This window comes from Corythoichthys intestinalis, chromosome 14 (assembly GCF_030265065.1).
Source record: "Corythoichthys intestinalis isolate RoL2023-P3 chromosome 14, ASM3026506v1, whole genome shotgun sequence".
Classification (NCBI taxonomy): Eukaryota; Metazoa; Chordata; class Actinopteri; order Syngnathiformes; family Syngnathidae; genus Corythoichthys; species Corythoichthys intestinalis.
Genome location: NC_080408.1, coordinates 53,537,351 through 53,562,660, shown reverse-complemented (window position 1 = coordinate 53,562,660; position 25,310 = coordinate 53,537,351). Strand labels below are relative to the sequence as shown.

Sequence of the window (25,310 nt, the reverse complement as noted above, 5' to 3'; positions counted from 1 at the left end):
ACCATAGGACATGGTTTCAGTAATCCATGTGCTTTATTGACATTAGTGTCGGGATCTGTCATTCACTTGAGGAAACGAATCTATTCCGGTTCGTTCAGTAAAAAGACTCGTTCAAACAAATCGTTCAACGAATCGTTCGCCCCCCTCATCCTCCTCCCCGCCCAAATTAATCATTCGGTTAGTGAACGAGAAGTTACGTTGCCGAACGAATCACCAAAGACCGCTTTGCAGTATAACTGAACGGGAAGTGACATTGCTTGGTCCCTCCCTCTCTTGCACACAGGCTCCTCATTGACCGCTCGTAGTAGTTTCAGAAATGAGTGACAGACGATATCATTCTGTTTTCCCAGCCTCGTCTCCCTCCCGCTGCTGCAAAAGCGAGGGAGAACTTCCACGTCGTCTGTCGTATTTCTATGGGATCATAGTCATGGCTCGTGCTTGCATTTCGATTTAGGACATGGTTAAACATTTTCCTTTTGTGGGGGGAGTGGGGGTTTGGGGTCGGGGCGCACGGACTTTCTTTAGCATGATCTTGATCACATATACAATGCTGCTGCTACCAGCCAACGCGGCATGCTTGCTGTCACGAAAATAAAAATAAATCAAAAGTTTAATTTCTAAATATAGAACGACCAACACAGCATATTTACCTCACGCTCTGTTGTGTTTTTGTTTTTATGCTCATCACTATTATTTTTGGTAACTATTGTTAAAACTAAAGTGTAAATAGCTAGTTGTCAAATGTGTTGCTCTGAAATGAAAACAATACTACATTTTGATATTGGACAGTTTAATTGCAAATCAGTATAAAGATGATCGCATTGAATTTTTGCACTGGTATTAATAAATAAAATAATCCGGTCAGCTCCCCTGTCATCCCCTCATCTCAGATCATCAAATGTGACGAGAAATAATTGCTTGCTCTTTACGATGTTGCCTTTGTACTCTTATCAGTCTGTTAAGAAAAATGTAGACCCTTTACGACATCTCCCGTGCCCGCGTGCGTTGTTTTTGGGCGCTTGAGTAGCACATGATGGACGGATGGACATAATTTGTTAAACGGACCAAAACCTGACACGCTCTGACACGAAAAAAATTAAACACTTGGAAAAAAATGACATATATATACTGTTTAATTGCAAATCAGTATTATGGTGATCTCACTAAATATTAATTTTCCTGTGCACAGATGAGGTAAATATCGCTGCCATGAAGCCTCCATAAACTGACAGTTCTCTCCCCCATGTGCTGCCGTGATGTGTCCACTGCTCAGCTTTTGCTTGCCTGCGACGAGCGAAAGAGTTTTATACTACTGTAAATTTGATAGTCCCGAGTCTGTTGAGAAAAGTAGTACACTAAACCATGCTCGCTAGGTTTGCGTGGTGTTTTTGTCTGTTTGAGCAACATATGACTGGCTCCACATTAACAAATATGTGACAAAGTCCTTTCCTTTCATTTTTTGACTCGTTCACTGCGTGACTGGCAAGTCTAGTTAGCAACAAGCTCGGTCGGGAGCCGGAGGACCGAATAAGTGAACGGGAAGTGACATGACTCAGTCTTGCCCCCTGCGTGCACGCTGGCTGCTTATTGGCCACACGTGGAAGTGAGTGACAGACGCCCCAATTCTGTTTCCGCTCCCTCCCCTGCCCGCGATGAGGCTGGCGTCTGATTGATCATGTGCGATGTCAGAAGACGCTGCCGCTTGCTCAACGACCTCCCACGCAGCTAACAAGCCCCAACTTCATAGAACGAATCAGTGCAGAAGGTGATTAGTTCGGTCTTGTTCACCCAAACAATTCGTTCAAAAAGAACGAATCGTTCATGACCGATACAACACTAATTGACATGTTTTCAGCAAACTGTTTGCGGGCTTTCTTGTGTACTGTCTTCAGAAGAGGCTTCCTCCTGGGGTGATGGCTATGCACACCAATTTGAGTACGCCGTATGGTCTGAGCACTAACAGGCTGACCCCCTACCTCTTCAATCTCTGCAGCAATGCTGACAGCACTCTTGTAACAAGTCACATGACATTTTGGAGGGAAAATGACAAGCAGTACTCAATTTGGATATCTAGGGATGTACGAAGTTCCCATGCGGTGTACTCACTTTTGTTGCCAGGGGTTTAGATATTAATGGCTATATTTTCAGTGGAAAATAAATTAACTCTATTATATAAGCTGCACACAGACTACTTTTCATTGTGTCAAAGTGTCATTTTGTCAGTATTGTCTCATGAAAAGATATCTTAAATATCTGGAGAAATGTGAGGGGTGTACTCACTTTTGTGATACACTGTAAGTCTATCCGCCGTACCTGAGTCTGTTCAGCCTCGCGCACCTGCTCCCCACAGACTAACATATATCCCTGATCTTCCATCACCTTCTCTCTCCTCGGCTCAACGTGAGCAGCATGTCTTGTCATACCGCAGCTCAATAGGCTACAAGCGGCCGGTGACAGACTCAAATCGGGCTTTGGTAACAGTGATCGCGATTATAAACGTTCAGTGTTGGGCTGTTCTTCACTTAGCGACATTACCGTCCACAGCCAACTCTAGCCCTAATTCTCTGGCTTTTTGTCCGCCTTTTAAAAACTTCATCATTTTTTCTCTTTCACCTCCATGATCGTCATCTCTTTTTCATTTTTTTTTCTTTTCTGAGCACTCGATTTATGACGACTCGCACTGTTTAGAGTTTATAACAATGACAGATTTTAATTTCCGGCTTCAGGGCACGTACGTAGTGTAGCCTTGAGTGCGCCAGAGTGGGGTCAAACCATTCTCTTCTAAAACATAATAATAATAATACATTTTATTTGCAGAGCGCTTTTTTCCAAAGCTCAAAGACACTTTACAGTAGGAACAAAAAAAACAGCAAACAACGTGAACAGAACAAAACAGCAAAGAAACTAATTATAAGTTAAAAGCTAGTTTAAAAAGGTGAGTTTTTAACAGTTTTTGAATGTGGGAAGGTCTTTACAGGTACGGATGGGTTCAGGGAGTGAGTGGGCAGCATGGGAGGTGTTGTGCAAAAAAAAAAGAAAAAATTTATATTTGAAATATTTCATATGTATAATTTTTTAAGTATATATCGAGTAGAACATAATATTTAATCAGACAATGACTTAAATAAAAAAGAAATATGTGAATGTAAAGTAAAAACAAATTAAGGGTCATTCAGGGGCTTGAGTGGGACAACGGCACATATTCGTAACTGCAAAAGGTTTTTTTTCCCCTCCCCTTATCAAGCTTTAGCAACGCTCGCATTGACTAAAGGAGCATACCAACTGTTCTAATAAATCAACCAACGTCGTCTCTGCAGTGAGTGAGCATTTTATGAAGGATAATTTTGTATAGTTCAAACAAGCAACAGGTTTTCGCTGCTTAATGGAGCAGTAAATCTTGTCACGCCCAATCGGGGCGTCACATTCACGCTTTAATACAGTATATATTAAAAAAAGAATATTTAGCTACATAAATTCATTGTTAACTTATGTGCTGGTTGCATTCATAATTGTATATAATATACTACTTATTCTTTTCCTTTCGGCTTTTCCCTTCAGGGGTCACCACAGCGAATCAGTTTACTTTATCTAACCCTGTCCTCGTCATCATCAGCTCTCACACCAACTACTTTCATGTCCTTTTTCACTACATCCAAAAACTAAGCAGTGGAAATTTGCAGTTTAACAAGGGCGAGGCAAGAGTCCTATGGTAAGTACTAGGCTAATGGTTATCAATTGTTTCTAAAAGGCTTGAAGAGCATTCTGCTGCAGACTGAGAGAAACACTCAGAAACATGCCATCTTCACCTTCAGAATTGTATTCTGGCTCAGATGGTTCAAACACGCATGGTTGGAACACAATTCAATTGCAACTGACAATAGTGCTATTGGTAGTCGACACAGGGGAGATATGTGGTTTAAGCACAGTAATCAGACACGCTTACACCAGCTAAGAACTAAACGTTTTAGCCAAAAATTTTTTCTACCTCCGTGAAGTTGGCCCCACATTAGACGCAGATTTATGTAAAAATTGTGTTAATTGTTTGTGCGATGTTTGTGCTGTAAAAGTTTCCTTTATGCTGATATTATTTTTCAGATGTTTACATTTCTTTTATAGGCCAATCTGAGGTCAACCCCCATTTTGATCCAAACCGGCTAAAAAGGTGCCAATTGTTTTTGCTTAGTTTCCGTGTGTGAGTGTGTGTGTGTGTGTGTGTGTGTGTGTGTGTGTGTGTGTGTGTGTGTGTGTGTGTGTGTGTGTGTGTGCTTCAACGGTTTTGTAGATATTTTAACTATGATTTATATTGATGACGTCACAAAGCGCCCCATGTACGGAGGAATGGAACTACTATGGTGCTTGTGCTACGTTCGTGCTGTAAAAAGTTTGGTAGTGTTGCCACGGTTTTGCAGTTGTTAGAAGTTATTTTCTTAGGTCATCAGGAGTTCACCCAGCACCTAATGTACTTCAAATTGACATAGAAATGGTACCGAATATTTAATGCAAGTTGTTCAAACTAGGTGTATAACAATTTTGACATCCTTTAACTATTCTGAGTGCTTTAGCTATACAAAATAAACATATACTCTTCAATAAACGCTCAATTGTTGGTGACATTCTGATATATTATAAAAAAATATTATTTTGTTGGATACACTGCACAATGGATTGGATGGTGAAAAAAAAGAAATTAAACATGTAATATCAATAAAATGGTAACTTTTTAAAGCACAAACGATTGCGGTTCCATTCCGCTGTAGATGCAAAATAAATATATACTCTTCAATAAAAGCTCAATTGTTGGTGACATTCTGATATATTATAAAAAATATTATTTTGTTGGATACATTGCACAATGGATTGGATGGGGGGAAAAAGGAAATTAAACATGTAATATTAATAAAATGGTAACTTTTTAAAGCACAAACGATTGCGGTTCCATTCCGCTGTAGATGGGGGGCCTGCGTCAAGTCATCTCTACAAATTAAAAGCAGAATATCTATGAATCCGTTGCAGCACAAATGAAATGTTTACAACACAAACGATGCACGAGGGGCCGACTTCATGGAGGCCTTTTTTTCCTCTTTTTTTTAAAGCCTTGTTATGTACACATGCAAATTTGGCAGACTCGTTAACAGCAGCCTTTTCTTTTGCCCAATCAAACCATTTGTTAACAGTACTTTGACTGGGCAGTCCCCTTAATGAAGTCATTCTACTGTTAGATGTATTGCTTCTCATTAATACTTTCAGGTGGACTACATGAAAATTAAATGGTTACACTGCATGCAGTTTAACCACCAACACCCCACCTACAAACCTCACGTTATCTACTGAATGACAATAGAAGTGACTCCCTGTGTATATATTTCACCCATTTAATGGTATTCTGCTGGCTTTGTCTGGACCATCTGGCTGTAACCTTTTGAACAGTGATGGATTTTGGATTTTCACTTATATGCTGTGACATTGGCACCATGCCATACCGTTGACTCATTTTCTTCAAGAAGGTTCCTATAGAGGTTTGCAGGTGGATGCATATATGTAGAAACAAAAAATAAAAAACAAAATAACACCTACAGTCATGAAATGGCGTTTTGGGACATCATAGATCCCTTCCCTCTGTTGACTGCTTGGGACCTGCATTGGATCGGATTGATTCAAATTTAAAAAGCACGGCAACACTTTTGAAGGCTGCTTGTTTTAACATGAGCTGAAACTACTGTCTATTAAAGTACTGTATAAAAAGCGGAATACACTTATTGTGATCTTCTTACAAGATTTTATATTTGGTAGTGATGGGATTGCAAAAACTATATATACACACTAAATACGTATATATATAATGCTGCTGAATCTAGTTGAGTCGACATTGATTGCAAACTATAGCAGAGCAAGAAAGCCTATTGTTATTTTGCAAGAGTATAGCTTAGCTTGCAAAAAGGAAATACCTCAGCTAATATACAGTATCTCTGCCCGTCATGCAAACAAGCGGTAGCTTTTAACCTCTCCAACTGACTGGTTATTATTCTACTGACGTTATCCCAAAACCAATTAAACTTCTTTCACTATCAGATCAAATGGTATGGTTAGGTGATTAAGATCTCTCTTTCTCAGCACCTTTCATCTTCTAGGAAACATATAAAGGATCAAATCAGAAAAGAAGGATAGGAGGAGAATGATAAAGTACACAACAGGTCCTAGCTCCTCCTTCAAAAGAAAGTCAAAGGGCTAAAATCACATAGATGACACTAACTTTGACTTTTACAGCTTAATAAGGCTTTTCAATCGACATCTCAAGAACAAAGCTCCTTTGCGGATTTTTATTTTCATGTAATAACAAAGGCCCTTCAATGAACCAGATTTTACAAAGATGTCTCAACGTGTTGAGCTTGACCGGAATTTGTTATTACTGCTATAATCCTCTGTCACAGGATCTAAAACTGGAGACAAGAGAAGGGGCGGTGCTTTGTCGTTGTACCTGATAAACAGTCTCCTCTGACTGGGGGCCATGGAAGGGTTCATGTCCAGCCTCAAACACTATGTACTACAGAACAATTTGTAGAAGTGCAGAGAGGGGAGTTACATGGGAGGTTTGCATATAAAATACAAGGAGATGATGAGGGAGTGCCACATGAGCACACAGGGAAATGGGATGTGAGTGGTATTAAGATGGGAAGGGTGAAAAAAGGTAAGGAAAGGTGTAAAAATCAAAGTGATGCATAGGAAAGAGGAATGGGGATATGAGAAGAGAAAGAAAAAAGGTAGGAAGAGGAAAGAGCACAAGAATTAGAAGTCAGGCAGCAGTTCGTAGCAGTGTGGATGTTGTAACAAACATGAGACTTTACATTAAGTCTTTGACAGGAACTAGGTCTGAAACATAATGAGCTTTATAAATTATGTATCTTTAAAGAAAAACAAATTGTTGTTTGAAGAAATAAGACAAGATTGATTGTGCTCAACATTCAATTTGATTATCACGTATTCGAATGTGAAAAATATTAATGATTTGAAAGGGTGTTTAAAACAGGACATCATGAACCATCAAATTCCTAATGGACATTTTGAGTCTGAGTAAAATGACATGCTAGTTCTGTATGCTATATTTTACTGTTAGTAACATATCTAAACTATGCAAGCTTTGAAAATAATTTGCAGTCTAATTTAATATTAAAAACTTTGTTTTGATTTAAGTCGCCATTATTGTTTATGTCGCAATGTGTTGATATAAAATGGTGCCGCCGTAATTACGTTACGCATTAAAAAGAGACTACATTCCTTTCAGGCCACGAATACAATGATGCTGTGCTTCATTTTGTCACTTTACAACTGGAGAGTATTACACCGGCCCCCAGTCTCATTAAGAAAAAAAATCTCCAACTGAGGAGAAATGACATTTTGCTGAGATGTTAATGTTGCTCTAGTCTTCTGGTCAAAGTGCTTGGCAAATATTTTTGTAACGCTTTGGATTAAGGTCCTAGTAAAAGCAATCATAAGAGTTAATAAGTGTTAATAAGTCCTTTATATGATGCTTATTAGCATTGATGTATGTTTATGAGTCTACATAATGGCCTTATTATCAGGCAATAAGACATTTTAAAAAAAACTGAGTTCATTAGTGATAGGGCCCTTGTAGGTCCTAATAAGACTATTTCAGCTTTAATGTTGTCATTTTACCATACAAGACGCTTATGAAAATTCATAAAAGAGACCAAAGTGGAGCTCTGTCATACTGGTTGACTGGTGCTGGACACAACTCGTTTGGGGCATTTACAGTACATCTGTGTCGGCATCAGTGAAAATTTACCGCAGACACACGATCTAACGTGACTAACTCAAGATTCCTACTACACGTCCACATTTTCAGTTCGATTTTTACATCTGGATTGGTCAGTTGACCCAAATGGTATATAGGCTGAATGGTTGAGAGCTCATCGCTACAGCCCCCCGCACCATTTTACGTCACCACATTGTGACATAAACAACAACGGCAACTTACGTAGAAATAATGCTTTTGCTATTACGTATATAATAATAGGAATTATTTTCAAAGGTTGTATATAATAGATGAGTTTAGAAGATTAAAATAAAACATACAGAACTAACATGTAATTTTAACTTGAGTACCGTTAGCCTATTATCAGATGACTGTTACTATTTGAATTATACATCATTTAAATTCAACAACAGATGAATTAGCAGCTATGCTAACTCCGGCAGATTTATATGGATGCTTTGTGCTAACATGTTGATGTGCAATGTCCTAATAAAGTAAACTAAATAAACATACTAAACAATCAAGCCTCATTGTACAGTATTTTCAAGGTAATGTACAGTATAGAATTGCAAAGTACAATATTTCAATTAGTGCTTTATAAAGGGCTAATAATGGCGTTTTTTTTCCCCATGCTGTTGAATGTATCAGACACATCATCAGTGTCAATGCAATTCTTAAAATGTAGAACAATTTATTTTGCGTCTTGTGGCTTGAATTTGAATTTAAACCAACTTCAAGTTAATGTCTACACGTATATACTCAAGAGCAACAAACAGAATTTGACAGGTCTTTAGACATATGACATCAGAGTTAGTGTTGTCTGTATTCAGTTAGAGCAGAAACACAGAAACATTTATCGAAGTGCAGCCAAAAGGAGGGATGGTTCCAGATTCTGGGTGAGGGCATATCTTTAAAATAAGCTGGAACACTGACATAGATCAACATAGAGAAAATATGGTTTTACAACATTGCGCTGGCTAATGGTCGTTGAATGGTTAAATTAAACTGTCTGCAAAAGAGGTCACTGTGTGGTGTAATTTGATGAATCATGATTACAGGGTGACCCCACTCAAAAAACCAACCCCAACAGGAAGGAAAGGAGACTGCAGCTATAATGAAGTATACTCAGAACGTTGTATTAAAAGGATAGTCATTACCCTCTTCTTTATTCCAGAGCAGTGGTCCTCAAACACCGGGCCGGGGACCAGTACCGGTCTGTGGCGCAAATGATACCAGGCCGCACCGCAAACAAATAATAAATAATTTATTAACAACCACATTTTGGCCTATGCCTCTTGACACACTAATCAGACTGCCTACTCGATGTGGGAAAATATTACATTATGGTTTTGTGACGTATGATTGCTTAGATTGTAACAACTTGTTTTTCACCTTGTTCCCATAGTTAGGAGACGCGCTTGAGAATCTCACGAGATAACTTGTTTTGCACCATAGTATTGTTTTACTACATGCCTGGGTCCCATAGTTACACACCTGGGTCCCATAGAGATAACTTGTTTTGCGCCCATAATATTTACCATTTGTTGGCATCTGTTGCAGCACAGCTCATTTGTCCCATGTGAAAAGCCCTTTTTCAAGGGGGCTGAACCAAAAGTAGCTTAAATGTTTGTGATTGGACAGGGCCGCACCGCTCGGGGGCGGAAGTTGGCCTCTCCGCCTCCGAGGGGTGCGTCCTTAAAAAAACGGACATTTCCGGGCGACCAGTGAAGTCCGCTGATGGATTAAGTACGGATCGCCCAGCTTTTGTCCTTTTGACGCTTTGTTGTTGGCTTCCCACTCATTTGTCACGGTAAGCGATTTTCATTTCTAAGGGACAACTAGTTGTGCTGTAACGTAACGCGGGATTCTGAGATTGACAAACTCAAATCTAGCATCACGTTACCATTTGTTTGCTTGTTTTTGATATCTGTTTGCTTGCTTTTGTGGGATTGTAATCAATAAATCTCATTTATTCTGCATTTTCTAATCAATAAACATCGTCTATTGAGCAAAAGTGTGCCTGTTACTGATTCACCGCGAACCTGAAAATTTCGGAAAACACTACTCTATTGACTTGAGATATGTGGACGTTGCCCTCTAGTAGTGGCTCCTATTACTTGGGTGTTTACAAACCTCAGTAGCAGCCCAGCGTCAGTCAACGTAAACAGTAATGCTAGCTGCTTGATACTGACTCTGTGCTGCGGGCGGTACACCTCAGCAATAGCAGAAGGGGTGCTTCCGGTCGTTTTGCTCTGATTGATCAATAGATATACAGTGGGGCAAATAAGTATTTAGTCAACCACTAATTGTGAAAGTTCTCCCACTTGAAAATATTAGAGAGGCCTGTAATTGTCAAAATGGGTAAACCTCAACCATGAGAGACAGAATGTGGGAACAAAAAACAGAAAATCACATTGTTTGATTTTTAAAGAATTTATTTGCAAATCATGGCGGAAAATAAGTATTTGGTCAATACCAACAGTTCATCTCAATACTTTGTTATGTACCCTTTGTCTGCAATAACGGAGGCCAAACGTTTTCTGTAACTCTTCACAAGCTTTTCACACACTGTTGCTGGTATTTTGGCCTATTCCTCCATGCAGATCTCCTCTAGAGCAGTGATGTTTTGGGGATGTCTTTGGGCAACACGGACTTTCCACTCCCTCCACAGATTTTCAATGGGTTTGAGATCTGGAGACTGGCTAGGCCACTCCAGGACCTTGAAATGCTTCTTATGAAGCCACTCCTTTGTTGCCGTGGCTGTGTGTTTGGGATCATTGTCATAATGAAAGACCCAGCCACGTCTCATCTTCAATGCCCTTGCTGATGGAAGGAGGATTTTCACTCAAAATCTCTCGATACATGGCCACATTCATTCTTTCCTTTATACAGATCAGTCGTCCTGGTCCCTTTGCAGAAAAACAGCCCGAAAGCATGATGTTTCCACCCCCATTCTTCACAGTGGGTATAGTGTTCATCGGATGCAATTCAGTATTCTTTTTCCTCCAAACACGATAACCTGTTTTTCTACCAAAAAGTTCTATTTTGGTTTCATCTGACCATAACACATTGTCCCAGTCCTCTTCTGGATCATCCAGATGCTCTCTAGCGAACCGCAGACGGAACTGGACGTGTACTGGACGTGTACTTTCTTCACACGTCTGCCAGTGCAGGATTTGAGTCCCTGGCGGCACATTGTGTTACTGATAGTAGCCTTTGTTACTGTGGTTCCAGCTCTCTGTAGGTCATTCACTAGGTCCCCCCGTGTGGTTCTTGGGTTAGGGATTTTTGCTCACCGTTCTTGTTATCAATTTGACGCCACGGGGTGAGATCTTGCATGCAGCCCCAGATCGAGGGAGATTGTGAGATAGTGGAGTTTGGAGTGTGACTGACTGAGTTTGTGGAGAGGTGTCCTTTATACCGATAATGAGTTAAAACAGGTGCCATTAATACAGGTAACGAGTGGAGCCTCATTAGACCTCGTTAGAAGAAGTTAGACCTCTTTGACAGCCAGAAATCTTGCTTGTTTGTAGGTGACCAAATACTTATTTTCCACTCTAATTTGGAAATAAATTCTTTAAAAATCAAACAATGTGATTGTCTGTTTTTTTTTTCCACATTCTGTCTCTCATGGTTGAGGTTTACCCATGTTCACAATTACAGGCCTCTCTAATCTTTTCAAGTAGGAGAACTTGCACAATTGGTGGTTAACTAAATACTTATTTGCCCCACTGTATTAATAAAACTGTACATGATGTGGTCATAGAGATCAATTGGAGCTAGCATTTTTTTTTTTTTTTACATCTATGTGCGCATGCCGTCGATAACGACGTACGACTTGGGTAGGGATGGGAATTGATAGGATTATTACAATTACGATTCCATTATCGATATTGCTTAACGTTTTGATTCTTTATCGATATTGCTGAACGATTCGACTGTTTATTGATTCTCTTATCAATTCCAATTTGGGAAAAAAGAAGAACAAACATTTTGATTGGCATCTAGTTTGTTTAATCAGAAGTCACAACCTTACAAACTCACAACAAGGTCAAAAGAGGCCCAAAGCCTCAATGTTAACTGTGGCAATATGTAACTGTGGCAAATAGACAAAAATGTGTAACATTTTACAGAAACAAATGAAAAAATCCTCCTTTTTAAAATTTAAAAAAAAAAAAAAAAATCCTTAATAAAAAAAGATAAATCTGTCAAATACAACAGAACAGTGCATAGTGCAAATGTGCAAAATTAACAATTTTTTTGAAAAAAAATAAGCATGTCTGCTTTTTCAGTAGGATACGTGATCTTTCTGGATTTATGGTGTCTCCAGCAGTGGAGAACACCCTCTCAGATGGAGGGTAAAGCCTGCAAACACAGAAAGTGTTCAGCTAGTCCAGACAGCAGGGGCAGAGTATCTCTTTTGTTGTCCCAAATATGAACAATTTATATAGTTTATAATTAGGTTGGTGTAATTACATAAGGACGGTTGGATCTCATACAATATAAGAGGATTTTTAGCACAATCCACTGTTAATTTGGATTTGTTAACTTCCTAGTTGGAGTACTCTATGGAAAGGTCTTTTGATACTGAGTATAATAAAAGTGGTTTGGGACCAATGGGACCATCTTATCTCGAATTACGGGCGAAAATACGCTGATTGGCTGTAGTCGTCAGGTGCATTTCGGGAAGTATTTTGGAACATCCACTTCCCTTAGTTGCAGTAACACAAAAGTACCACCATCGAATGCGGATGTATATACTTTTGTGTGAAATCAATAGTCAGATTAGCCATACGACCCACCAAATTCAAATTATTCTGAAAAAAATAACACTGATTGGTGGATTAACGACTGAAATGAGTATTAAAATTGCTAATTAAATTGTTTAGGATTACTTTAGATGCATATGTTATATTTTTCCTATAGAGTACTCGACGAGGAATACGATAGACCTATTAATAGACTTTTTGGGAAAAATCATCATTTCTTTAAGTAGTCTCATGAATAATGACTTCGCTTGTGAAAATCCATGCAAAGTCATTTGCCGACCGCTCTCCAGATTGTACTTGGTGGGTGGTCACTCTTTGAATAATCATGTAGTCTTACTTGCAGAATCGAGCGTGCGTGACATGTGTAAATTACGTGACGTACTTCGTGCTGTTTGGAATCTATAAGAGAATCGTGAAATAAACTGCCAAAAGGTTACATGGAATTAAAACGCACGGTACCGATTCTCAAAAGGAACCTGTTTTCAATTCCCTAAACTTGGGTGCATCAGATTTGTTCCAGGAAATAAAAAGCCCACACGCTAGCGAAGATGACTGAAAAACAGATGTCTTTGGGCAGCTATTTACTGGAAAGCGGCCACCTTTCGAGTCAGAAGAAGTCCAGTCTATATAATATGTTGCTAAAAGTTAGCAAAGAGGGCAATGAAGCCTTCAAAACTGCTTCGGCACATAGAGACTAAGCACCCTGGAATAATGGATAAGCCTTTGGAATTTTTCAAACAAAAAAGCGCGAGCACGAAGGACAGAAACAATAAGTGAGGGCCACCACATCAACAAAAACGAATGCACTGAGAGCGTCATACCTCATGGTGAACCATAATGCTAAAGCCAAAAAACCTTTCACAATTGGAGAAGCACATGTTATGCCTGTTACCACGGATATTTACCGTCAAGTTTTAGGAGAGGCCGCCGTTAAAAAAGGTTGATTCAGCGTCTGGTAAGTATTCCTGCACCTAACATTTGTTTTTAGCCCTGTTGTGTTTTTATATTTACTGTATTTTTCTGCCATACATTGCTGGTCTGTGAAAAAAAGGCCCACATCACACCTGTTCGTGGTGCAAAAAAGGTTGGGGACCACTCTTCTAGAGCATGCATGTCCTGATCACCCCGAGTATCCGTACAGATGATGTATTTTTTTCCACATGCGAGCATAAAATGAGAAGAAATGCCCACTATCCGTATTCACAACACAAACAGCACAAAGTGGTTTTGGGTTTTTGAGAAACATTTAAGTTTGTGTCAACTCAATTCGTGACAATAACGAAAATACTGCATACTGTCGACCAGCAATTTTTTCATTAAGATGAGCAGACGATAATGAGCTAAAAACGTGTCTTGGGAGACTAAAACAGAACGAGACGAATGCCAGTCTTAACCGAGCAAGGGCCCGTATCAAGGTTTTTAACCCTTGAAGTCTAAGGACGTGCCCTCGTGTCCTCAACGCATGCTATCTTTGAAGCCACTATACGTTGTAATTACGTCACCTATGTGCCGCCGGTTGGTCGTTTGAAAGTGCGGAAGTTGAGGTTTACTCTCGTTTTTACTTGAAGTAAATCGACCAAAATAAATGGGGTATAATATCATTTAGATTTTATAGTTTTATTGTCCTCTCAAATATACATTAAAATGCTGCATGTACACGAATGCGGTGTTCTATCAGATTTTGCACCCTTCTCAGATTTTGCTCCCAAAACCTTTGTGGTGGTGAATAAGCACTCTTTTACATTAAGTTAGACTCTCAATGTTATACAACAAAATTATATCATAAACATACATGTGCAACATGATTACGGCATAAATAAATGCTTAACGGCACGGGGAAGACATCAACGTTGAGAGATCGGCGTGCAGTCGAGTTCAGCGGAGCCACAAGGTAGGATGTGTGTGAGGAGAACTTTCCTTTGTGCACATTGTGGCGCCCCAGTGGTTAGTTCCACAGGGCTCGCCACAGACGTTAGGCACCTTGGACAGCGACCTCACAGGGAACACCACGAAAAGCACAAGAATAATCAACACCCTGGAAAGCAACTCTCTAGAGAGGTGACCACCATACCTGCAATCCATTGCCTGATTTGGCCACACATAGCCTCTAGTTGCCAATCAAGGGGCTCTCTCCAGCGTATAAAAGGAGGGAGAAAATCACAACATGAGGCCCTTGAGACGTGAGTATGTGGTAGCGTTTGATGGTGGCTAAGGCGCTTCTACCTGCTATTTTGAAGCCTTGACTAGGGATGGAAAAACCGAGGCTTTCCAAAACGATGAACCAATTTTGAGACAATTGCCCTAAATTGAATCACTGTTTCGAGGCGTTTGACACACTGCAAGAGCTCAATCTACTGGATAAACAGTGCATGTTTCTTTTTAAAACTAAAGTTGTCAAATTGCCTCAGCATTACATATTTTCAATAGAATTAAGTGGATGTCGTCTATTTCAACTGTGAGATCATGTCGTCATTAAGTGTGATTTACACAATAAAGTTGACCTTTTTAAGCCCGTGTCATTGCTTTGTCTGTGAAAACGTGTTCAAAGCAGTATTTGTAATACACGACAGTTCTAGTCTTGTAAGTGGCTCGTCCTAGATGTCGGGGAGTAACTCTGTATTGTTAGTTTTTTGTAAATATTACAGTACAGTAAGCACAGTGCTTAGGAACAGGGATATTATTTATTGCATACTATAAAGATTTCCAAAATCATAAGATGGAAATAATTGAGCCAAATAAAAGTAAGTAAAGGTATGTGAAATATTTTATTTTTGAATTAAGTATAATTTCTGGGGGGTGGTTGTGTCGTATTTGTATCTATTCTAAATAAACGTATGCCACTATCTAGTGCATAACAATGTGAATGAATTTAATTAAAGTGATAATGATATTCTCACTTGAAAATGAGCAAATGTTTGTAGCACTCGCGAAAATTCCTCCTCTCAAAAAACCGCCGAATAACTACGTTATTCTGCCACTTTTTATTGCGTTCCCACCGATTGAGTGGGCGGGCTCCCATCGTTTTTTCATTTTCCTGTGGAAACAGTGTGACTCGCTGACACATCTGTGACTTTCGAGGCCTCGTCAGCAGTGGTCACGTGATTTTTGGCTTGCTCGACGCCGTTTTCGGAACACTGCTTTGACACACCTCTACTTCATTTGCTCGAATCAGATTCGAGTAGGAAGGCTCGAGCATCCCATCTCTAGCCTTGACTGGGAACCCATTCTAACATTTTCTCTCCAGGACTAACGAGCAACTAGTGATGGGTCTGTGAGACCTCTTGAAACGTGTTGACACAGTGACACACTGTGTTGATACAGTGTGGATACTGTGTCATTGAAGACTGACAGGCAACCCACTTGACAGATTGACTCTGAATTGATGACATAGCATGTATAATCAAATCATTTAAGTCTTTGCATTCATATTGCATTATTCCATATCTTTAAATTATGTGAACATATGTCATAACGTGAAAATGTAAGTAATAATGAATGGGTGAATGAGGATGCTTGTGGACCTTTTGTTCTGATAAAATTTGATTCAAAAACAGTTTTTTTAATGTTTAAAATTTAGTTGGTTCCTTTTTATTTATTTTTTTAAACAAGCAATTTCACCTGCTGTGGACAACACACACTCGTATAGAACTAACAATGCCAGCATGCACAAGAATTTTTTAGCCATTTGAAAGAGGTTTGGATAAGATGTCCATTGGCTCCTCCAGTATTGAAGAAAATCTGCGTTGCGTGCCATGTTCGGCTCAGCCATGCATCTTTGCACTTTTGCAATTTCATCTACAGTTCCGTTGCCTCCTCGACTCCCTACTTCGTCATCTAAGTGCTACCATAGCCCATCAGAAAAAAATTGAAGTGGACAATAAATAAATTATAACTTAATTACCGATTTCTAATAAATTACCAAAAAAGCTACTGAGGGAAAATAAAGGAATGGCTCTATACCTGTGTTTATCTTGGGATTATCAGAAACTTCATTCTCATGCTTGGCCCGATAATCCTTCAGCATTGAGGAGGTGGCAACTGTTTGTATATGACAGGTTGAAAGTACAAATAAGACATTTCACCTGAAAAAAAAAAAATGTTAATAATATAACCAGTGTTATTGGAGCCGCGCCGCGCAATCCGTTCAACACATTCAGACCAAGACTCGTACCCGCGCGCACGACGCGTTGAGGACAACAGGCAGGTGCTCTAACCACTAAACTAGCAAGTGAAATGCCAACAGGAACTCTTGAAGGCATCAAAAGGGATATTTCCACAAACAGCAAACGACGAACCCGCATGTACCTGTCACACTAATAAACTAAGACTTACTTTTAAATTAATTGTATTTTGAATGGAAGATGACAAGAGCGTTTTCCCTGTGTTACCTCCATTTCCACAGCATGTAGACCATGTAACCTTGAGATGTGGATTGTTTCAGCAGCTCCATCGCGTTGACAGACGCACTTCCTTTTGAACCACTTTGCCGAGTCATGACTGTGTCGACACAGTTCATTGAGTTCACGCATCGGTCACCTGATTTTCTTGTAGCGATACGCACACCGACGCAGGGGTTGCTCCATGAGCTCAGTGCGCACGCCGGCGCATTGGTGTCCCTAGACCCATCACTAGGAGCAACCCCAGAAGTGGCATTCCGCGTCAAGGCCGTGAGCCCCAGAAACCGAAGACTTTGTTTGATTTGTTTTTCTCCTTTATTATTGATTGAATAAAATTGGGCCGCAAGCACCTAACCTATCTGCATCCCGTTCTGCTTATCCATCCTTCTAACCCCGACTGTTTACAGCGTCCGTGACCAAACGTCCTTTCCTCGCCCCCGCCTGCAGCCCCTAGGCAGAGGTAAAACATAAAGTGTATGTGTGCCTCCCTGAGGCTCAGTTGTTTAACTATTTGTCTCATGTCAAATAGTCCCGCACAGTCCCACTGGTTAACCAAGGTAGGCTAGCCGGCTGCCATAAAGGAATTAATAGATGTGGCCAGAGGTGTCGCGTCCCATTAGGCCAGTGCTTCTCAATTATTTTCTGTTACGCCCCCCCCCAAGGAAGACGTAAATGTTTCGCGCCCCCCCCCAACTCTCTGCCGCCACTGTAAATAGTATCATTCGTCTATATTACTATTATAAGTACGCCTCAGCCTAACATTGTGTCCTTTTTTTTCTATTAAAGAAAAAAAGTACAAAGTTAAAAAAGTTAACATTGTGTTGCTTGTAACAGAAAAGACTTAACGCGCATCAATTTGCCTGAAGTTAAAAAAAAAAAAAAAAAAAAGTCACATCCAAACTGTAAAAATACACTCAAGGTACATTTTTGACCATTTGATACTGAAAAATAAAATGTAATAAAATCAGTAAATAATAACAAATTCAAATTGATTAGAAACATTTACTCTTCAGGACAACGTGCCAAAAAATTTGACTGAAAAACAAAACTGAATAGAAGGGGGGAAAAAAAGTCTTTGGACAGAAGGAAAGTTTTTATTTTCGCTGATTCACCACAGTGCTCACTGGTTTACTGATATAACACTGACAAAGCGGGACGATTGTGACAATTGGCAATATTCGGCACATTTTCGCTGAAAAACAATCAAGCGGCTTATCAATGAGATTGAGGTCGAATGTCTTTAAGTGGCGTCTTAACTGATTTGGCTTCTCCGCTATAATCATTTTTAGACTCAGTAAACAGTGGTCTTTCCTCATTTCCCACTATATTAAAAGTCAAAGGCAAACGGCCCGAAAAAAGCGCATTCTCGGCGGCCGAGGTAGAACCGTAGGTGAGGGCGGTGGTCGTGACGATCCCAAGCCGAAAACGGCACTTCTCGGCCGGACACGTGAGAACCGAAGAAGACAGTGGGTCGCTGCGTGAGTCCAGCTCTGCATGAGTCTCTTCCGTGTGCTCTTGCTTACTTCAAAAATACTGCACGCACTTTGAAAATGAGAGCGCCACTGCCACCCACGGAGTGGATGTGCAAGTACACTTTATTCTAGTACGGCAAAAAAAATAAAAAAAATAAAAGCATGTTCCCCGAGGTCACTCGCGCCCCCCCTGGCATCGCTCTGCGCCCCCCTGGGGGGGCGCGCCCCACCATTTGAGAAGTACTGCATTAGGCAAACCAGGCAATTGCCCCCAGAGGGCCAACAGATTTAGCACACGCAGCTTTACTGCACTGTGGCAGCGACAAGTGTAGGGAGTGTTTCAATACCATGGAATCATTTGGCAGATTATCTAACAATTCTGTTATCAGTCCCAATCAGCACTTATCATGTCACTTAGATGTTTAAGAAAGTCCAACCAGCTATTAATACCACATGATTGTTTAAAGAGTGACCCACCAAGTACTCTCTGGAAAGTCCTTGCCGAGTTGTTTTAAGTAGATTTTCACAGGCCACTTCATTATTCATGTGACGACTTAAAGAAATGGTGATTTTTCCAAAAAAGTCTATTAATGGGTCTATCGTATTCCTCGTCCAGTACTCTATAAGAAAAATATAACATATATGCATCTAAAATAATTCTAAACAATTTTATTAGAAACTGTAATACTCATTTTGGTCGGTAGTCCACCAATCAGTGGTTTTTACGGAATAATTCGAATTTGGTGGGTCGTAGGGCCAATCTGACTACTGATTTCACACAAAGGTACAGTGGGGAGAACAAGTACTTGATACACTGCCAATGGGTTTTCCCATTGACTGTGTATCAAATACTTGTTCTCCCCACTGTATATACTGTACCTCCGCATCCGATGGTGGTATTTTTGCCTTGCTACTCTTTTTTTTTTCTATTACTGTATTACCTTACTTGCACACGCTCGAAGGGCCCCATGTTGCTTGTTGCCTGGGGCCCCTGGGGACCCTTGCTACGCCTCTGGGTGTGGCGACCAGCACACAAAGACATGGCACCAGGGAGACACCATTTGCAGGGTTTGTATTTTGACTTTTCTTGAATGTTTTGTTGACACTTGATAGTTTGGAATAGGTTGCTATTTATGTCTAAATAAATATCTACGTAATCATGCAAATAGGCAGTATTTTTCTTTAATTCTTTTTTTAATTATCTGGTTGATGTGTACACATAGATATTGGACTGTGCCAGTGGTTTCTGTAAGTCTTTAGCAGACACGCTAGTTTAAAAAAAAAAAAAATCTTTCTGAGTATTCTGCGCTCAACTCTTGGCGTCATATATGGTGGATGTTCACTCCTTGGGAGAGAAGCAACAGTGCCAAACTCTCTCAATTTGTAGACAACTTCTCTGACTGTCCAGTGATGAACATCCAGACTTTTAGAGATGGTTTTGTATCCTTTCCCAGCTTTATACAAATCAACAATCCTTGATCGCAAGTCTTCAGACAGCTCTTTTGACCGAGCCATGATGCACATCAACAATGCTTCTCATCAAGACATTTCTTAGCAGGTCTGAACAGTTTTAATGTTTCAAACTGAGAGTCTGACATACTCCCATTGTGATCATTCAACATACCTCGTTTATTATGACAAAGCGATGAACGGGAAGGGGTTATGGGGGAACAGAAGAAAAGAAACACAAGAGAAGGAAGAATAGAAACACAAACAACAACAAAAAATACATTGAACGCAGGGGCGTTACCGGGGTGGGGGTGGGGGGTAGCAGGGGTGGGCAGTGTTCACCCACGGACACGCTCTGTCCACCCAAAGAAAACTGGATACAGTACTAATGGCAGTGTGGGCACCGCGTATGGTATCCCATTCATATAATACTGATGTGTTCTAAGTTTTAACCTTTGCGTTGTTACCTCCTCTTTCAACTTAAAAAAAAAAAATTTTGGGTTTTGTTCTTGGGGGGCGCTACACAATTGACGCATATTTTGATTTTGATTTTATTTACATTTTATCAAAGTTTTCACCATTATTCACCTGGCAGTTGAGTTTGGTGAGTTTAGTAGCATTCTGAGGGGGTCAAAGTAGGGCTCAAAGCGTCGGCGGGACAAAGAATGACTGCTAAGGGGGGCTACATAGTGTATTTGGGGAGAACAAGTATTTGATACACTGTAAAACGTAAATACGTAAGTAAAACGCTTGGTGTAAAGAAATCAACTGTGAGAGCAATTATTAGAAAATGGAAGACATACAAGACCACTGATAATCTCCCTCAATCTGGGGCTCCATGCAAGATCTCACCCCGTGGCGTCAAAATGATAACAAGAGCGGTGAGAAAAAATCCCAGAACCACACGGGCGGACCTAGTGAATGACCTACAGAGAGCTGGGACCACAGTAACAAAGGCTACTATCAGTAACACAATGTGCCACCAGTGACTCAAATCCTGCACTGCCCGACGTGTCCCCCTGCTGAAGAAAGTACACGTCCAGGCCCGTCTGCTGTTCGCTAAAGAGCATTTGCATGATCCAGAAGAGGACTGGGAGAATGTTATGGTCAGATGAAACCGAAATAGAACGTTTGGTAGAAACACAGGTTTTCGTGTTTGGAGGAGAAAGAATACTGAATTGCATCCGAAGAACACCATACCCAATGTGATGGGTACACTGTGATGTTGTTGTTCTTCTTATAAATTAATATTGTGTAGCTGCAGCAGAGTCTTGTTCGTCTTGTTGAAGAAAAGCATCGCCTTTGGGTAAAGGCTCATTGTAAAAGCAACCATCATGGAAAACAAATATTGGGCGTATTTTGTTATTTCGACTTTTCGACGGACATCGGAATAACGGATTAGTGCTCGTTTTCCATTATTGAATTACCAGTTTTTAATCGGGAAACTGCAGATGATTCATTTGTTGTTTTTGCTTACAAATAAAAACAAAATTGGGCTCGTTTTTTGTTTTTCAAAATTAGAAAGAAAAACAAAAGGCCAAATGGTACACGGAGCCATTCCTCAGTCTGTTTGTAAGGATGTCTTTTTTTTTTTTTTTTTTTGTTAGCTGCGCCTCAAGAAATGCATGGTGTGAATGGTGGTTATCATGAGCACTTGCTGTAGAATAAAGAAGAGATTACATTACTGTCATTTTTTAAACATGATGTTCTGAACAAAACAAAGTAGTTGAAGTCTGGAGTCTCCTTTTATTCTTGGGGGGTGGGGGGGTTGTCAAGATATGATGCATCATAATCCCGGGCCAGTTTTTTGTGGGGTAGGATCACCCTGTATGAGTAGATCATTGACAAAGTATGCAATACATATGAAAAAACAAATATTTTTTAATTCTAAAGAGAAGCAGGCGCAAAACAACAAAACCATGCAGGTCCTTGGGAAATGAGTGTTCAAGCCTACCTGGTAAACTGGATCGTCTACTTCGTCTTCAAGGATGGTCTATGCGGCAGGAGTAGAGAAGCCATATGGCACATTATGCAGCAAAATGGTGTGGAAATAAGGCCTTTTTGTGCCAGAATGCATACCTAGCAACTTTATTTGTGTTATCACAGAGAGACAGTACATTTTCTGTGTCACTACTACTGTCCACCCAAAGGCAAAACAATATAATTATTGAATTTAATGTAGGAGCAGTATTCAAAATTTTGCCTATCCTCCTGATACCTCAGGGGTTTTTTTGCAATGCATTTTTCACTTCTCTTTGCTATTGTTGTTTGAAAGTGGCTCGCGAATCAAAAAGTATTTGACACCCCTGATTTAGGCAATTATGCTATGAGGTTAACTAAATATGTTTAGTAGATACAATGCGGAAAGTATTGAATACTTTTTTTAAAATCTACATTTATCTATGTTCTTGCGCTTAGTTCTATATAATCATTATGGACTTAGGGTAAATGGTGTTATACTTGTATAGCGCTTTTCCACCTTTCAAGGTGCTTTACACTAAATTGCCATCTACCTACTGGTGACGCAGCACCAGGAGCAATGTGGGGTTCAGTATCTTGCTCAAGGATACTTAGATGAGTTCATCAGGGCAGAGAATCGAACCCACAACCTCTGGGTTGGGGGACAACTACTCTACCACTAAGCCATGCCATCCCCTCTAGCTCACATCCTACTTTTGGCGCATACCCACTAACAACATTGATCACCACACCTTCAATTCCAAGCTTCAGGCTCATCACTCTATTTGACACTCTTTTGACCTCCAGGACATTCCTAACAAACTCCTCTATCACGATAACTCCTATTCAATTTATCTTCCTATCTACACAATGATAGAACAACTTGAACCCTGCTCATAATCTTCTAGCTTTGCTCCCTTTCTACCTGGTCTTTTGAACACACAGTATGTCCACCTTCCTCCTCTACATCATGTCAAACAGCTCTCTACCTCCTGTTGATCAACCCAGTCAGAAAGTCACACTTCCAAATCCCAATTCCAGACTCTTGGTGTTCCTCTTCTCTTTCTTCCTAAAAATCTAGCATCCTCCTCTCCTTCTAGTTTCCACCATAACCCTGTAGGACAGCACCTATGGCGGTCGTTGTTAACCTGGGGTTAGACCGAGCCGATATGGAAGTCATTTTTCTGATTTACATGTTTGATTTGGCCAAACTCTTGGCCAAAGGTTTGGGCTCAACATTGGTAGGGACGCTATAACAGCATTGGCTAACCTGCATGTACACTTTTTGTTGGGGACAGGACATTAAAGAGCAGGTGAAGAGCTTATCGGATTTCGGAGTAATTTTATGAATATAAACTTTGGACGAGTTCATCAAAACAACCATGTCATTTTTAACGCGCAACTGCGAGGATAATTTGTGTGTTTTTTTTTTTTAAGGTGTTGTGCACTCTGTTAATAGTCCTTGCCAAATCCGGAAGTGTGTAAATTCCTGAACAAAACAGATGAAACACCGAGCATAGCAGCAGCAACGATATCAGTGATATTTCCACCGAAGGTAACCATTCAGGATCGCTCTTTCGTGACGCTAACGATGGCAAAGGCTCCAAGGAAGATTATCTACAATTAATCCCTACATGTTTGAACCTGACCAGATGACGACGGCACAGCAGATGTAGGTGATGACGCCGGTTGGGAGCTCGACACTTTACCAAAGAAAGAGTGGTAGGCATCTAGCATCGTAATTTCTCTCTGAACCTTTCTTGCCCCCGTCAGTGTGTGTTATAATGATCAATAATTGCAAAAACAGACGAGTAGTTATATAGATATAGTAATAAATGTATCAAATTGGCATAAATAGACAACCAGTCAGCTGTCTTATGACAGGAAAGCAACACCAACAACAACAAAAAACAGGTTGCGATCAAGTAATAAATGTATCAAATTGTCAGTAAGTGTCTACTTACGTTGTATCCTCCTAGGCTTTCAAAGCTGTTGTCTGTTAGGGCTCCCTGATTGCAGGTTAGAGGCCAAAAAGGGGAACGATGACAGTTGCGACCCATCACAATCAGCTGCCTTCATAAGCCTGCTCGTCGTTGATGCTTGCCACCAGACCAACACTTTTGGCATCCCCGTCAGTCACGTACAGCATTCTGGTATTTCTCACAACCAGCTAATTTGACAACCAGCTAATTTGACATCTTGTTCCATCCCAGGATTCCCTGTGCCTGATCATTACAGATGCCAAGATTTCTGAAAATCTACAGCTAGTTGCCTCATTAACGTTTGAAACAATGATGACCAAAGTTAGGCAAAGTAAAGCAGTGAAAAAGCAGCAGCCTGCTCTGCGTGGGACGGAGCCCATGGCTGGATATGTTGAGGCGATACAAAAACAGCAAAGCAGTTGGCCAGCGAAACCAAAAGGATCGACGAGATGTCAGACGGTGGCGGACCAGACAACAGAGTGTGGGAGATGTGGAAAGATTGCCCTGCTCGTGATGCGGAGTGCAGACAGTGTCACAAAAAGGGCCATTTTGCCAAGAAATGAAAATCAAAAGCCGGCGTTCACAACATCACAGAGGAAAACAGAGACAGTTTGGAGGCAGAGGATTATTTTATCCTTGGAGAAGTTATTCCACGGGATCCTTGGAAAAATGATTCCACGGGAAAATAGCGAGTGAAATGAACTGTTGAAGCTGAACGGCGAAAAGACTTTAAACTGGACGCAGGCACAACAGTGACACAATCCCAGGCAGCGGGTTATCCCACAAAATACATGGAGTTCTGCAGCCAACAAGAAAGATGCTGTATGGACCAGGAAATCACAAGCTGGAGGTAAGGGGCTTCTTTAAGGGGCAATTAAGCATTGAGAACAGAAAGGCTGAGCAAGACATTTCTGTAATTGATAAACTAAGTCTCTGATAGGCCTGCCTGCTATTGAAGCAATTACCTTAATTCAGCGCCTCCACACAATTAAAGCAGAGCAGAAGGATATCATGGCTCAGTATGTTTTCAGGTTTGGAGAAATTAAAGGAGCCATACAAAATTCTGTTGGAGCCAGGGGCAGTCCCCTTCGCCCTGTCATCTCCATGATGCGTGCCACTGCCTATGCATTAGAAGGTACGGGTATAACTCAAGCGCATGGAGAGCATGGGGGTTATTTCGAGAGTAACCCAGGCTACACCGTGGGGTGCGGGCATAGCCATAGTGCCCAAAGCTTCAAAATCTGGCTGTATGTTGATTTGACAAACCTCAACAAGTGGGTGCGGAGAGAAAGCCACATCCTGCCAGCAGTAGACCACACACTGGCTAGCTTGGCAGCAGCAAAAGTGTTTACATAATTAGATGCACCAAGTGGATTTTGGCAAATCCCATTGTCAGAATAGAGCACACTTTTGACAAGATTTATCACACCGTTTGGCCGCTGTCAAGTTAAAAAATAGATCCTTAGGTTGACATTGTAAAATTACCCAAAAATAAGGAGAGAAGACACTCA

The 25,310-nt window shown here is 40.5% G+C and overlaps 1 protein-coding gene across 5 annotated transcripts in view; it reads right to left on the bottom strand.

Annotated features, from left to right (window-relative positions):
* Nucleotides 1-25,310, bottom strand: part of LOC130929678 (disabled homolog 1-like) — a 257,976-nt gene that overhangs the window by 65,424 nt on the left and 167,242 nt on the right. For 3 of the 5 annotated variants that reach the window (XM_057857060.1, XM_057857064.1, XM_057857061.1), the window contains 3 exons: nucleotides 21,813-21,851; nucleotides 6,476-6,541; nucleotides 5,575-5,634 (listed from right to left, as the gene is read on the bottom strand). The exons of 1 other annotated variant lie outside the window; for it this stretch is intronic. In XM_057857060.1, the coding sequence (XP_057713043.1) occupies nucleotides 5,575-5,634; nucleotides 6,476-6,541; nucleotides 21,813-21,851 (165 nt within the window). The remainder of the gene's footprint in view (nucleotides 1-5,574; nucleotides 5,635-6,475; nucleotides 6,542-21,812; nucleotides 21,852-25,310) is intronic. One more of the 5 variants, XM_057857062.1, reaches the window with a different exon arrangement.